The sequence below is a fragment of the Plectropomus leopardus genome, chromosome 7 (genome assembly GCF_008729295.1).
Source record: "Plectropomus leopardus isolate mb chromosome 7, YSFRI_Pleo_2.0, whole genome shotgun sequence".
NCBI lineage: Eukaryota > Metazoa > Chordata > Actinopteri > Perciformes > Serranidae > Plectropomus > Plectropomus leopardus.
In genome coordinates, this window is record NC_056469.1 from 32,025,178 (window position 1) to 32,041,813 (window position 16,636).

The 16,636-nt window shown below is 38.9% G+C and overlaps 1 protein-coding gene across 3 annotated transcripts in view; it reads right to left on the reverse strand.

Moving 5' to 3' along the window:
- Positions 1-5,274: 5,274 nt before the first annotated feature.
- dgkb (diacylglycerol kinase, beta) overlaps positions 5,275-16,636 on the reverse strand; it is a 73,976-nt gene continuing 62,614 nt past the window's right edge. The window contains exons 20-23 of one of the 3 annotated variants that reach the window (XM_042489801.1): positions 10,532-10,652; positions 9,850-9,910; positions 5,794-6,095; positions 5,275-5,579 (exon numbers count right to left, since the gene is read on the reverse strand). In XM_042489801.1, coding sequence (XP_042345735.1) covers positions 5,988-6,095; positions 9,850-9,910; positions 10,532-10,652 — 290 coding nt within the window. In that variant the 3' untranslated portion in view covers positions 5,275-5,579; positions 5,794-5,987. The remainder of the gene's footprint in view (positions 5,580-5,793; positions 6,096-9,849; positions 9,911-10,531; positions 10,653-16,636) is intronic. The other 2 variants (XM_042489800.1, XM_042489799.1) reach the window with 2 other exon arrangements.

Genomic DNA, 16,636 nt, shown 5'->3' on the forward strand with positions numbered 1-16,636 from the left:
AACTTGAGTGTAATTTTTCATGCTTTTAAAAATACACACATGCAAACTGCACCTGCACCTGCACACCCACCCCTCTCCCTCTCTCTCTCTCTCTCACACACACACACACACACACACACAGTCCTGTCTTCACCCTCTTTCCGTCTCGCTTTCCTCGGTGTGTACACACAAACACACTCCTCTCCCGGTCAAGTTTGTGTCCATGGTGACTGTGTTTTGAAGAGACTCCACAGGGACTTGCCTGAAGCGCCAGCTCTTCCCTCTCCTGTAAGGGAGACATTGTTGGGAGTGCCGGGGACCCGCAGAAGGCACTGACCTGGAAGTAATGCACAGGTCACCGGGCAAAACTGAGGACAGCCCCCCCCCCAAAAAAAACCCAAACTAAAACACTGTTCCCGTAACACACACACACGGCCAACAACAACAAAGAAAGTGACCTCACCTATTTTCCCAGCTGTGTAGTGGGAAAATATTTAATAATGCTGTTTTCCTGCAGCTTTCTGGTTTAACCCTTTGAAACCTGGATTGACATCAGTTTTCTTGTGCTGTCTTTAGAGGCCCTTCACAAGTATTAAAACCTTTGAGCCAACTGGTTTGATTTCTTTTGAACACACTGGGAAAAAAGACAATGAACAACTTGGCAAGAGATATATAAATTAGTAAATTATTATTATTTAATTTTAAAGCTGGGGACAAGTTTCTAGGAAATTATGGTTACAACTATCATAATAACATATTTAAATTAATGTTACTGAATTATTATCATTTTTAAGCTCTTCATTTTTTTTTTTTTACTTTGCTTCCTTCCTTTTTTTTTCTTTCAACAATTTGCAAATGTTTGGGTTATTTTCTCCTCCATCTCTCTCTCTGTCTTTTTTTTCTTCTCAAAATTCTTGCTAATTTTCAGCTTATTTTTTCTGAAGTTGCTTGTTGTCTTCCTCCTATGATTTTTTAAGGGAATCCAGCAAAGTAGCTCCAGTTTAAAAGGGTTAAAACAAATGTGCAGTTATTCAAATAAAAGTTGGGGAATCAATTATATATCTCAGAGAGTAAATGATCAAGTCAGAATTATCCCACTGGTTAACATTAGTTTTTAGTACAGATGTTTATATCTGTATCTATAATATAAACAATAAACTTGCCACACTGATAGCTAAATGCTGGTATGGCTCCAGCGACCTTATTAGCTAAGTTTAGTCCATTAACCCTTTAAAACCCAGGAAAATTTGATTTCTTTCAAAAACATGGAAAGAAGGTGATGAGCAACATAATAAGAAATCAGCAGGAAATTAGTTAAAAGTACAAGAAACTTACCTGAAAATTAGCACAACAAACAAAACACAAATGGCAAAGTAAAACAAACAAACAAAAAAGGAAATAACCTGAAAAGTAATCTTCTTACAAATTCTAATTATTCTGTAAAATAATGTTAAATATAAGGTTAAGCTACAGCAGTTATGCTAGTTACATTAGCTTGATAGCAGTTGTTTTCTGGACATTAGATTCTTAGAAATAATATGAACTGTAAGTAAAATAAAATAAAGATATCGCAAACTATAATCATGTGGCGCTCAAAATAAAAAAAGTCACAAAATAAAATAATAAAATCGCACATCATATAAACACAAGGCAGTTAGCAGTCAGAGTAGCTGTATTGATAGCTAATGAATTACTAGCTAGCTCACAAGCTAGCCTACTAGCTAAGTCGGTTAAACCACGTCAATTTTGTTTGTTACGTTAACTTGGTAGTAATGTTTCTGGACATTAAGAGTCTTAAATATACTTACTTTAGTCCTATGGTGCTCAAAATAAAAATAAAAAAACTGGCTGACTGGCTTTCTTACCAGCTAGCTTACTACGTCAGTTAAGCTAACAGTGATGCTAGTTCCGCTAGCTTGATGGCAAGCTAACAAAACTATTTGATGATAAATCTCTTCATTGACAAATTTAAGTGTTACTGTATTTCTTATTTTTACTTAATATTGTCTGAAATATAAACTATGAGCGTTACTTACTTAATATTGTCAGTCTGACTGCTATCTTGTCCCTTTTAATGGCTTTCTTAGGGACTGTTCGTGATTTATGAGACTGCCGGAGGAGTTGGTTTTTTTTGTTTGTTTGGGGGAAGGAACACAGAATTTTAAATGGTCATATATATTTATTTTAAATATCCTCATACTGTAAAACTGCTACTACTACTGAAAAAAAATGTTTCCTTTAAAAATCTCCAAAATCACACAATATATCATAGCTAAAACCTGTGAAATGTAGTTATTTATGGTGCAGGGAGGGTCATTCAGAATTGCAGTATATCAAAATATGTTTAAGTACAAAAAGTAAAAGCACACACTTTGCAGAACAGGATAATAATAATTATCCTAATTTCATAAGAATTAATATAATATTATTTTCCTTTATGTGAACACCATGTTAATGCTGATGCTATGTTGAGCTACATAAATAAAAGCAACTTGATTTATCCTCTGATTGCTTTCTTTCGTACTTTATTATCCAGTAAAAGTTAAAGCAGCTTATTAATTCACAAAAGAAAAAATATTGGTTAATATATGTCTCGCAGCTGAAAGAAGAATGGGTACTAATAATTAAGGCGAGTTAATTGCTAGATTGAAAAGTAATGTTTCCTACCACAACCACTAATACGTTTGATTTTTTTTTTTTTTTGCAACTATTGCAGCTGAAATGTGTTTCTATGGTACCAAATGACAAAAAAACAAAGATTTTCTCTGCACTGATAGAGGGAGATATCTAGGATAAAGCCCCAAAAAGGAACTTTACCATTGCATTAAACACCTGACTGAAAGACGGACATATCGGAAGTCAGCAGTGGTCACGCTGATGCCATCTTGGATCCAGGCAGGGTTCCTTTACCAGGCAGGTGAAGTGGATGTGAAGTGAAGTACTGTGTCACTCCTGCTGAACCCCCCTGAGGACGGAGAAATGCAGTTCAAGTGCAGGCGTCCACCCATCTGACATCGAGACACGCAGTAAACAAAGTGCCACTCCAGACAATAGGATGGAAAGATTTAGTTTGGTTAAGTTGTGAGGACACAACCAAAGGTGTTGGTGCCTTGAAATTGAGGTTTTTGTTTGTTAAGTACCATACTGTAGTCAAAGGTCGATGTCCAAACAACACCAGAACACTGTATCAAACAACAAAAACTTTTTTAATTATTATTATTTCCATTATCACTTTTTTCAGTCGACATTGGCAGGCAGAGTTTGTTTTTTTTCGGCAGAACAACATGGTGTGAGTTCTAGAGTGACAGCAGTAAGCGGAAAAATAAATAAATACTGTGTACAAAAATACAACCTCACTGTACAAACGCAGCACCGTACAAAGCAAAGAGATGGGAGACTCATAAGACCTCAGTCTCCACTAGCGTATATGGCACTTTCAAAGACTGAAACAGTCAAAATCATTCTCGGAAAACAAGCAGGAGTGCAGTTTCGTTAAAAACACATTTATCAGGTGTGCGTCACACTGGTACATGTAGATCCCCGAAATTTTAAGTTTGTCTTTGGTGAGACAGAATGAGATCAATGTTATTTAAATGCAAAAATTTACCGAATCATAACTATTAACATTCAGAAAAATGCAATATATTTGTATAGGAGACTCTAAAAAATGGCACTCCTAAAGGGACATGAAGGAGGAATTTAAAAAAAGATGAAATAAAAATTGCTGGGTTATAAAAAAAAAAAAAAAAAACAAGAAAAACTTTTGCATTCTCCCAGGAAAAATTTGAGTTCTTGTACAAAATGTTTGGTCTTCTGAGAAACTTTTGGGTTGCCTTGCAAAATTCTTGCGTTGTCTCAAGAGAAGTACTTACTGTACGCTACTTACCACATGCCATTAAAGAAGAAGACAACAATTAAGTAGAAGAAGAAGAAGTAGTACCTTCGGTCAGAACCCAACTCTTATCTCTCTTAGTAGACACAAATATTAGAATACTTAGGCAACTTAAGCGAACTAACATAGTAAACACAGCAATTGAAAAGGGTACCGCTTACCAATGACCAACTCTTCTAATTCTCCCTTGGGTTTTGACCAGAAGTACTATTTCTAATTTAACGGCAGCTGGCAACTAGTGTACCATAAGTACTTTTCAAGAGAGAATGTAAAAGTTTTGTGAGATAACCCAAAAGTTTCTCGAGAATGCAATTTTTCAAGATAACTTAAAGATTTCTTCGGAGAGGACAAAATACAAAACTTCTGCACAACAATGCAAAAGTTTCTCGGGAGAACACAAATGGCCAGAGATTGCTAAAGTTTTGAGAGAGAATGGAAAAGTTTCAAGAGAAAATGCAAACTCTTTGTGGGAGAAAGCAAAGTATTTTGGGAGAATGCACAAGTTTCTCAGAAGAACGCAAAAGTTTTTCAGGAGAATGAAGGTTCTTGGGAGAACAAACACGTTTTGCAAATTACTGCAGAAGTGTCTTGGAGGAATGCAACATTTTGCAAGATAATGTCAAAATTTCTAAGGAGAACACAAACATTTTGAGAGTGAATGCAAGTTTCTCGAAAGAACTCAAAAGATTTACAAATGACCCAAAAAGTTTCTTCGGAAAATGCAAAGAGTTTGCAACATAATGGAAACATTTCTTGGGCTAACACAAAAGTTTCCAATCTTTTTTTCATTCCCATCTATTTTTCTCCCCATGTCCCTTTAGGAGCTCTGTACAAAAAAGATCAAATGTTTGCAAAAGGTGCATTGTTATTCTATAGATGGTATTTGCACATGTGAGTGACAGTTAAATACCTCTAAGAATTATCACATTGAATTGAATCTTTAAATCAAGCTCGTACTAAATATACGTCAATAGTCATTTTGTATTTGGACCTTAATTGGTCAATGTACACTTTTGTGTGCAGCAGCCTATAAACACTCAGCTGTAGACATCAGAGCAAATCAATGACCAGAGGAGGTCAAACTGCTTCTTGTGAATATCCAACTTTGCAGTGCAGTCAAAGTCTGATTAAACAATTGGACTCTCTTCTGTTGCCTACTCGCTGCTTTTTTTTTTTTTTACTTTAAAAGTACCTGAATACCTGTTCAGAAAGAAAACAGGATCTCATACAAATGCAGCCACCTTATAAAGTATGATATGGTTAAACCGAGCAGCACTGTAATTAAAAAAAATTAAAACGATCAATTTCCACAAGTGTCAAACCAGATCTTGGTCATTCATGCAACAGAAAGTGTGCACACAATTGGTAAAACTGTTTGGAAATCTCTCGTGCGACGTAAAACAAAGAGTGTCATGCATTTTTAATGAAGACCAATAATCATTCCTAATCTTTCCACTGACGGAGCGGCAACAACGGCAGATTAAAACATGACAAGGATGACTTGCGGGAACCATTAAAAGAAAGCCAAAGTGATTTCTGTCTTTTCACGTCTTGAAGCCGTTCATGAGTGAAGCGATGAGGAAATGCCAGGCAAAGAAACTTCACTTCGTACGAAACACTTGGGCTGCAAGCTCCAGATATGTCAGCTTCGACAGCAGCAACCTCCTTCAATGTCCATCATGCATCTGGGGTATGCAAATCCAAAAAACTGTTAAAAACATCAATAGCAGCAAAATATGAATAAATAAATAAATACATCATATCACAAAAACACATTCATCTGTGGGGTTCTTTTTCTCCACGTGGCACAGATCACAACAGCAAAAAGAAAAACAGACTTTTTATAAAACCGGACTTCCCGAAATAGCTTCAGTATTTTTGGAGCTAAACTACTCTACTCGGAGCTTCGGTCCTAAACACACCTCGTGCTGGATTTAATCAGGGCTTCTCAGTGACGTCTCCACGCTGCCGGCGATACATACTGAACCTACAGTTTGCTACGTTACGCTGGGCTATCAAACATCACAGGCCCCCCTTCAACTAACAGGCCGAGTGATGATCAACCTGTGACCGCTGCTCTGCAGGTGCCTCTGAGGACTCGAGGGTCTTGAACCGATCAGTCTTTGCTCTCAGTGCGCGTTCGTCTGATGACGGAGGAGAAGAAGCTTCGGCTCTGTGGCGGTCCCATCAACATGGGAGCCTGGTTCTTGTGGACGATCTCAATCTGGTGTTTGAAAGAAGTAAAGAAGATATGATTTAGTTTGGCGCCGCTTGCTGCATTTTCCTGCTTGTTTCAAGAGTGTGAGGCTCAATAAAGCAGGTGATTAAAGCAGGTGGTGGCTTTGATCTAATCGGCATTATGAGCCGCACCTGAGCAGAGCTTTCAAAGGCCCCAAAACCTCCTCCCTCTCTCTCTCTCTCTCTCTCCCCCAGCCAGCAGGTTCAAATATCGAATATCAAAATATCGACAAATTGTCAGGACCTTTGTTGTTTCATTGGGATACACAGACCATCCTTGAATGTAGTCAAACTCAAATCCAAACTGTATTTCAGACTCACAAGAGGATCAATGGCAAAAATACGATATGCAAGACATTCAAGATAAAAATCACGATCCATTCATCCATAATCTGTCAGTAATTGCAGAATTTCAGTGCATGTGCATTTTGTAATCACATTTTGACAATTCCATTATTTTGCGTTACAAAACAGTTACGCAAATATTGCTGAGGTAAAGCAATTCTTACCAGATTATCTTATTTAGGAATCAAATGACAGTAAAAAAAACTGCACGGGACACGTGAGTAATGTCAGTGCACGACGACTGAACCTAAGTTCAAAGTCACGGAGCTTTGCTTTATTCGAACCAACGGACAAATCACAACGTCACCTGCTCAGTGTCCGCAGACTGCCTCAGACAGCTTCCTGGATTGCCTGACAATACAATAAGTAACATCTGCTGTAAAGTTTTCCTTACAGTTGTCCATGTTATATGCTGTGAATAGTCATGGAAATTTCATTATGGGTCCTTGAAGAGTCATGGAAAAGTTTAGAAATCTTGTCCACGAAAATTTGTGACCCCTGGCGATAGCACAGTGTTTGGCATTGATTTGCACTAGAATTCTCCCCAATTAAAAAATGATATTTTTCATTTTATCCACAGCTATCACCCCTCAGAATGTAACTCAATGCATCTACAACAGTGGGTCCATATGGGTTCACGTCAGATGGGGTCTGTTGGCTTATGAGTGCAATTCTGAGTGTCCTTAATATGACAAACTTAGAGAGAACCCGGGTTTCATGCATTTTGAAATGAATGATAACATACATTATGCTGGATTATGAGAAAAAATGGGCTTTATGGGTATAACATCTGACTATATCCTGTTTCCCAATAATGATGCCATCAGTGAAACAACAAATATCAACCATAGAGGACTGCCATATCAAGCACAGTTCATTATACTGTTGAGTCTAAATGCAGTAATGGAGAGAGGAAATGCTGCCATCTGCATTAAAGGGACTACTTTCACTTCAAAGGAAAGATGCCATTTGTTGTACTTGCACTCTGACTCGGCTGCAATTACCAGCTTTTGTAATCTTTCTGCTGTCATTAAATGTGATTGAGCTTAATGTTTCTGTTGTACGTTGCAAAAAAAAAAAAAGATAACTATTTAAGGCAAGACACAGGTCCCATGAGGAAGATCTGAAGGAATACCTGAAATTAATTTGTATGATAACTGAGCTGTGTTTTTAAGATGCAACATCAAGCATTTATAAGCATCAAAAGCCCCAGTTGAAGAGCAATGCGGCTCTTAAAAATTAACAATTAGATCAAATTATCCATATAATGTATTCCCAAACCATCAAAAAACATCCAAAATAAGATAACTAAGGGGGTGGGTAAAATGGCACTTTGAGACTTAACAAAGTGCCATTTTACCAGAATCCCATCTGGGAATACAGAAAAATGTCAGTTTATTTCAGACCTAGTTATCAAAGAGACTGTGATACATGTCATATGTCGCTTCAAAATGCAAATGGTTGCATGGTGTTAAATATGTTATGCATGCAGAGGAACTGAGATGCATTTGCATAGTTGTTGTTGTTAATAATTAGTGCGTTAACATCCCATTTAAGCTGCAGTGTTTTTATAAGCATTTAACAGGTCGGCCAATTCAAATTCCTCCCCGACATACAGTATGAATAACCCGCCGTAGAAAATCATTGCAGCACAATTATGGATTGTCGGATCCTAACTTTGCTTGGTGGAGTTGTGCCAGCGGACACAAGAGCACTTGCAGGCTACTCGTTTTGTCATGCACTGGGATTCTTAGCGCCGCCTGAGCAATCCATATGTAAATCTCGGCAGCACTTCATCTGCAGTGGCGTTGTAATTAAAGCTAAACACAACCGTAATCAATGCAAACTGAGGAGTTTCATTTTGAAAAATGAACAACGTGGACAGAGGGCAAACACTCGTCAGAGCACATGTTCGAGACGGAGACGGTAAGCAAATTAGGAGAAGTAAGACTTGCAGCATTGACTATTTGTCATAACTGCACAAAAACACAAAGAAAAGGAATAGATACTGTCTTTTATTTTGAACCCTGTCCTTTAAGACCTTATTGGACAGGAGAGGAGCTGAAAAAATAATCAACAATAAGAAGAGCTCTAATCAGGCAAACTAGGTGATAAAAACAGGTTTAGATCAACCCAATCACCAGAAAAATGTTGCCATTGTACGTTTCTGCAAACCATGGATAGGTTACATTTGCACATTTTTATGTAGCAAATACATTGAACTTTATGTTGCAACATCACTGTGGTTAACATCTTTAGGTTTAGACACAAAATCTACTTTAGTTATTGTTAGGAAGATACTGTTTTTGGCTTAGGGTTACATGGTTTGGGGGGCACAATTTGCACCTGAAACGCAGCAATGTGTAAAAAAACATCCACTTTTTGTGGCATTATCTCCACTGGAAAAATAGCTACACATTACCGATGATTGGGGGCTAAAAAGTGTTAGAAAAAAAACACGGGTTCCTAAAAAAACAAGTATGGAAACAAATCACTCAACTCATTTCAAAAGAAATGATTATGTTTGTTGCTCTTAAACAGTGGCCTACAACTAGGCAGGTGTATCCTTAGGTGACATGCCATCCACAGGGTCCCCACTGTCATGGAAAACCTGGAAAAAGTCATGGGACTTCACAGTGACATTCTCCAGGTCTAGAAACAACATGGAATTGGTAAAACAAATAATTTAAATGTTTGAAAAATTCATTAAATTTTGTTGTGTGCAATGAAATGTTACAGTAATCTTCCAGTAACAACCTTCCAAAATAATGTAACCCAACGGCAAATTTATGTTTTGTAGCTGGCAACATGAAGTAGCTCTAATGTTCACTGATCTGTGATAATGTTTTGTTTAACATTAATTTCTCAATTTCACGCTCTGTTACGTGTGTCCCTCCATGTGTCGGTCAGATAAAATTATGGACGAATTCACTTTGAATCTGATATGTTTGAATAATGCCAGAGAAGTGAAACAAGAGAAAAAAATGATTGTTTGTCCTTAAAAAACCATGGAAAAATTTTAAAATTTCATAGAGAAAATTGTGTGGTAACCCTGCATCCACAACCCCCAGCTCATACTCTACATCACGTTAGAAATTTTGATTTTTAAACGCATAATGCCATCTTTTTTTCTGGTGACTGGGCTGTTTAGGTTTACTGTAGCTTTGTGGGGGTTTTAATAATGACACCCTCAAGCGAATAAATAAATACTAGCTGAGTGCCTTGTTTTTCACAAAGAATTGTCTTCGAAGTTGTTGCCTTTCTGCAGCGATATATAAAATATACTCAGTACATCCCCTTACATGTGGTTACAGGTGTAACTGATCACACTTGTGGTGACACACAACATGGAAGATGGGTGTCGTTGAAGGTGCTAGAGACATTTAATGACTTACTGTGCAGGGAGTCTGCATCCAAGGCTCACCGTCAATCTGCATGGGAAGGGATTTACTGGTTCTGTGTGAAGAAAACGTGTTAGAATTCAACTTTTATTGTAAAACGTCGCACCAGAAAACTTAATCAGGGTTTCTTATAATGTCTTAAATCAAGTCATTATTTGTGCCATAACTGCCACGTTTTCTCTAATTTCATATATCCCCTTTAATTTTTTTAAGTAAAATGAGTCAAGGTCTTCTACATGAAAGTTCAATTTTCTGATGTTACATAACTTTAAACCTGCCACTGAACCTAAAACTGCTCAAACTATTCTTGCACTTACCTGTTGGCAAAATGTAGCTTAACTTGACATAAAACAGCCTTTGCACAGACTCTGTACTTACCTTTATACAGACCTGCAAAAAAATGATTTGTCCAAAAATAAGCAAAAACAGATTGTAAAATATTTGGAAAAGGTCTTAAAAAACAAACTCATGTGTCTGATACCTGTAGGTACCCTGTTGGTATATTCAAATTATTACCTAAATTCAAATTTAATTAAACTGCTGATGGATTTTTTTGTGTCCAGGACAAAAGACTGTTGATGGTGACCTAAATTTCACAAATTCTGGCAAAGATGCCAACAAAAAAAGACAACAAATCATGACAGGAGAACGATTTGTGGTTCAGTTGAACACTGACCTGATGGTGACGGAGGAGCACTGTGCCAGGCGTCGTCCAGCGCTCTTTAGGCCGGTGTAGATCTGACCCATCTCCATGGCTCCTTCCAGCCCCACCACCTCCAGCAGCTGGTCAGACAGGTCTGAAACACAAAGAACTAAATCTGTAAAGACACGTCCACTCAGCCAGAGCTGCTGTTATCACATATGCTTTACAGGATTCCTATAAATATAATGTACAGACTTTGTCCTCTGCTTGCCTGGACTTAACGACAAACTGGTTTTGGTGGCCAAAGGTCAAATGTCACTGTAACCTCAACGGTCTCATTCTTGTGAATGCAATGTTTCAAGAACACCTTGATGGAGTTTTTTCAAATATGGCACAAACGTCCACTTGGACTCAACAGTAACCAAATCAGATTTCGATGGTCAAAGCTCAAAGTCAGTGTGATCTTGCATCTGTGTCAATCTCTTGAACACAATGTCTTAAAAACACCTTGAGGGAATTTTCTTCAATTTGAGCACAAATGTCCACTTAGACTTAACAATGAACTTATTTGATTTTGGTGATCACAGTTCAAAGATAAAGATCACTGTGACATCGTCCGTCTCATTCTTGTGAACACGTAATCTCAAAAACATCTTGAGGAAATTTCTTCAAATCTGACACAAAAGTCCACTTGGGGTTGGCGTCTACTTAAGGCTGTCAGCGTTAACATGTTAATCATGATGCTATTAAAATCTGTAATTAATGCATTCGTTATTTTTTTATTGTGTTCATTTATGATACTGGTATCATCTGAAACTAGAAGACTTGAGGAATAACACTTAGGTTACTAAAGTTAGGCTAGATTTTGGTGATGGAAAAACCGCATGGTCATTTCACAGGGGTCTCATGACCTCACTTTATGCTCGTCCCATGCAGTTTTTTTGCTGTCATCTGATTCCTAATCAAGACAATCTAGTAAGAATAACTGCTTTGCCTTGTTAATATAGACTTCTAAATTGTTTTGTTAAGCAAATTCACTGAATCGAAAACATAATTAAAAAATGCAATTAATTGTGATTAAAATAAATAAATATATATATATATATATATGATATATAAATGTAATGATATTTATGTGTATAAATATCATTTAATCATCTGACAGGCCTACTTCTGCTTTCACTTTTGCAGGCATGCGTGTTTATAGTCTACAGCAAACCAATTCTGCATGATTTACCTATTATCAGAAAAATTCCAGGAGTACATGTTATAGGTTCCTCAATGTACGCACAGATAATGTGCCTCCAAAGTACCAAAAGAACCATTTCAGCAGCTAAACGGCAGTGTTTCTGACTGCTAAATATGCTAAATGGTACAACTGATGGTTTAAAAATACATTTATGTTTATTGTAGTCCCTAAACATTGCTGATGTTACATTGAAACCAAGAGACACCCACAGGGAGGAAGAATAATAATAGGAAGAAGAGATGAGAGGAATTTATTAAGAAAGTGAGGAAGGAAAGAAGAAAATGACGCGTTTCCTCACTTCAGAGACATTCAGCATTCACAATTTAAAAAAAGAAAAAAGGCAGCAAGAACAACGAGCTACAAACAAAACAGCTATTAATTAGATTGCACCGGCAATGCAAAGCAATCTTGTGATATTATAATTATTAATTTCTCTTCTGTTTTGCAGTTATGAGCATTGATTTTGCCCCTGCTGGAAGCCCAGTGTCACGCAGGGCCCATCTGTTTCAGCGGCCCGCTCTGCCTCCGACTCTCCATCGACTCGTCCCTCCACAAATTAAGAAGCTGCTGCCTCGCTGCTGGGAGCATGCAGACACTAATTGAAACTAAGACCCATTTTTAGGCGCTCTGTGCGTGTGAGCGAGTTAGCTCGCTGTCACTGACGCTGCTCCATCGCTGCTTCATCGCTGTCATGTTTGTCTGAGCCGCGCCGGTTTCCTGAAGGAGTGTCGTGGGTAATGTTGCTGTTGTCGTCGAGGTGTTGTTGTCGCTGCCGAGCTGTGGTGTCCAGCTGTCACCATGGTGATGGACATGCGTCTGCCCCTATCTCAGAGCCAGACTGTGAGTGCAGTGCTTTCCAGGGTCGCAGTGGAGGAGTTTGTGTACATACCCAGCAGGTTGACCTGCTGACACGAGGCTTTAAAGCTGCTCCCCCCATTGTGACTTCTCACGTTAATGCAAACGGCTCACACGGCCCCGCGCTGACACGTATGATGGACAGCGTCACCATGGTGATAGGGATTCCTTGTTGCCCAGGGCTACAAAGATCCAGTGTACCCGAGAGTGCTTACTGCTGGAGAAACCACAGAGCCTCTCTGCCAAATATAAAAAGGGTCAGGAGGACTCTGTACAGCAAGATGTTTAATAAAAAATGCAATAAAATGCATCTGACCTGCATATTCAGAGTTAAACTAGTAACAGTCGAGAGTAGTCATTTCAGCATCAAGCCTTTGTCAAGAAGCCTCCTGACGAAGGCTTTATGCCAAAAAGTGTCAGAGGGTGTTTTGAGGTCCAACATGACCATGCTGTCAAAATAAAGGCATTTTAAGATTTTAGAGAGAGTGCCTTGGAGTTTTCTTTTGATTTTCTCAAGTCTCAGTGTATTCCTACCCAAAGAGCACCACAGTCTGACTTTAAGTCCAGGAAGCGCTCTTTTTCTTGCATTTCTGATGTAAATGCACATATTTGTGGTTTGCAGACATGCACAATGCAAACATCTTCTGGCGACTGGCAGGGGGAAATATATGTCTACCAGCATTGTTGTTGTTTAATCTGTACAATAAATAAAAGTGATAGTAATCCTGATAACCCCCAGTAAACAACAGTTTGTAGCTGTTACACTTCACTTAGTATTTTGCAAAATGTCAAATTACCTATTATTACTCATACTGTTTTGTTTAGGCCACAACCTGAAACAATAAATCTAAAGGTGAAAAACAACTTATTACAACTCAATAAATCACAGAAACATGACTTCAATAAGAACAGTCACATTTCATCTAATATGATTTATCTGTGAATTTCCATTTCCACACTGAATCACCAACCATTATTTCTTTTATTAGAGGTGCAAATGAAACACCTGGAACAATAATCAAACGTGGACTCTGCCAAATTTAGAGCCAGTCATCGTGTTTACTTCTCATAAATAAACTGGGAGAAAAACTGAGTCACACTTGATGTTTACACAAGAAGGCTGTTGAAGTTTAACACACAAGATAAGCAGCCTGTGGCCAAATATAAACTGAAACACTCCTTACCTAACCCACGATCAACATTATGTGCCTCACTTAAGTGTTCAGGGCAATGTTTGACTTCAGTAAACAAACAGGCATCGACAGTGATGACACAGAGTCGTGTGAACGAAAGTCCATAATCACAAAAGCAAAGTGCTGTGGCTTCAGTCACAGCAGCCTTGTCTTTCTCCGACGGAGCGTGGGAGACGAAACAGCGTCTTGTCACTGTCAAACAACTACCTGTCGAGGCGGGCGGCTGCACAGTGACACATGGAGCAACAGGGAGACACAGGGAACATTGTATGTTTTCAAAAAAAATCATGGATATGTTACATTTGACTATTATTATGTAGTGGATATAGCGAAACTTCACATTTCAACAACGCTGTGATTCATGTGTGGTTAGGTTAAGGAAAAGAAACACTTAGGTATGGTCTAGGAAATGATCGAATTTCAGCTTAAAATACTTGATTTCAGTTGCAGCAGGGAATGTAGTGTTGTCTCTGCTGAAAAGAAACAACTTTTCTTTGCATTATCCCAGCAGGAAATGCAGTGATGTCTCCATAAAAAAAATCAAATAAAAAAAATCACCTTTTGTGCCACAATCCTGGCTTTAAATGCAGCCATGTCTCAGTAAGACACAACCGCACTGTCCAGATAGGAAACACAGTGCTGTCTCAGTACAAACACAACTGGTTTATGTACCCCAATCCAAGCAAGAAAAGCAGTGATATCCCAGGAAAAAACTGCCTTTCATGGCACAATCCAGGCTGGAAATCCAGCGATGTCTTGGTAACAAACAACCACCTTGTGTGGAATTATTCCAGAGAGAGACAACCAAAAAAAGAAAAAACAGGTTTTATGGCCCTATCCCGACGGGAAAAGTGGCAATATCTCAGAAAGAAACGACAACTTTTTGTAAATGGAAACGCAGTGATGCTTAGGTAAAAACAACCTCATTTCTTGGCACTAATCCAGCAGGTAATGCACCAATGCCTAAGTATGAAACAACCGCTTTTTTTGGCACTTTCCCAGCAGGGAACACAGCAATGTCACAATAAAAAAATATTTTCCTTGAAAGAAATACAGAAATGTCTTAGTAAGAAAGAAATGCTTTTCATGCCACTATCCCCGCTGTGAAAACAGAAACGTGTCCATTCAAAACACCCATGTTTTCCATGAATTGAAAAAGAACTGGTTTTGTTTGTTTGTTGATCTCAAACAGTAATCTGCAGCTTGGCACATGTCTCGCCTACCTGACACGCCATTTACCATTCCCTCCACCTAACGATGACAAAGTCAGTGCATAAATTAGATGACTTCAGAAATGTTGATATGAATTGTATCAAACATGCAAATACGGAAACATACAACATTTTCCTCTGGCGACTGGACTGGTGAGGGAGCACAGCTGGACCAGCAGCCGATCAGCTGAAAGTTAAACCAAAGAGGAATGACGGGATGAGGGGGAGGCCGATCCTCCAATGAAAGCTTCATAGGGCTTGTCACGGGGCATCAGTCCTGAGCATCAGCCCCCCCACCCACACATGAACGCCCCCCAGCCCTCCCCTGATAAAACCTCAGTCCCATTCTAAATAATTCACTCCGCAGCCATTCCCTTCCACCTGAGGGGCTTGTCTCCTGGCGTCACCACCGGGACGATTTAACAGCTCCCGAAAGGTCAGGGTTTTTTTATCCCGCAGACACCCTCCACCCACCCGCCCACACACCCACACACCCACACAACCACACAACCACACACACACACAAAATAATCCCTGCCACCAGTTTGATCCGTGCATCGTGCTTGGCGGTGCCCCCTCTGGGCTAATGCACTCCCGTGTTTACCTCTAAATACGTCGTTCTCTTGATCTGACAAGTGAGGCTGCTCACCTTGAGGGCACCTTCCACAAGGGCATCACACACAGGTGCACGCACACACACACAAACGTCAATAAACAGAAGCAAACAGACACAAACGGGCACAAACACACGAGGCGCAGTGACACACACATCCACACTCACACTAAGTGCCTTTCCAGGTTCAGACTGTGGCTCTTTTTTAAAACCACACCGATTGATTTTTATTCAGGGATTAATGGAGTGTTCATCGTAGCAAAGTTGGGCTTTAAATTGATCAACTATCTCCCTCAGAGCCTGAGCCATACTGCACCTTCATCTCACAGTCACATTAGTGCTGGATGATACACCAGTTTATCCAGTGAATGATATGTATTTTTCATATACCGTTATACTGGTGGCAGCTGAAACATTTGCTGGAGTTCTTCATTGGGAAGCAAAGAAAGCCACAGTTGAAGCACACTTTATAGAGAGGTTGAGGAGTGCCCTACTAACTCTGTACCCTTCTTACTAGCGGTTATAACTAGGGCTGGGCGATATGGCTTTAAAATAATATCGCAATATTTTAAGACTATATTGCGATACGCAATGTAAATCTTGATATTTATAAATATCGAGATAACTACTGCTAACTACTAAAATATAAAAATTACTGAATGAACTGCAGTTACAATAAAGCTGAATGAAGCAGGTACTGCCTAATTTGTTGAGATTCTCTCAAGGTGTTCCTGAGGTATCGTGTTTGCAAGAATGGGACGGACAAATAACCCTAAAACATAATGCCTCCAGCCAAGGCTATCACCAGCTTGGAGGCTAAAACAATGTGATATACCGGGAAACCGCCAGAATCTTAAAAACCTCTTAATACCTCCCAGCATTAGGGAAGTTAAAAACATCCCAGCATTTAACACCATGTGTTATTGATTTACAATACTTTCACTTGTTCTCTCAACTTTTCCAATTAAAACACTTTTTCTTTCATCACAACTACAATAAATGCTGCCACTATAAATT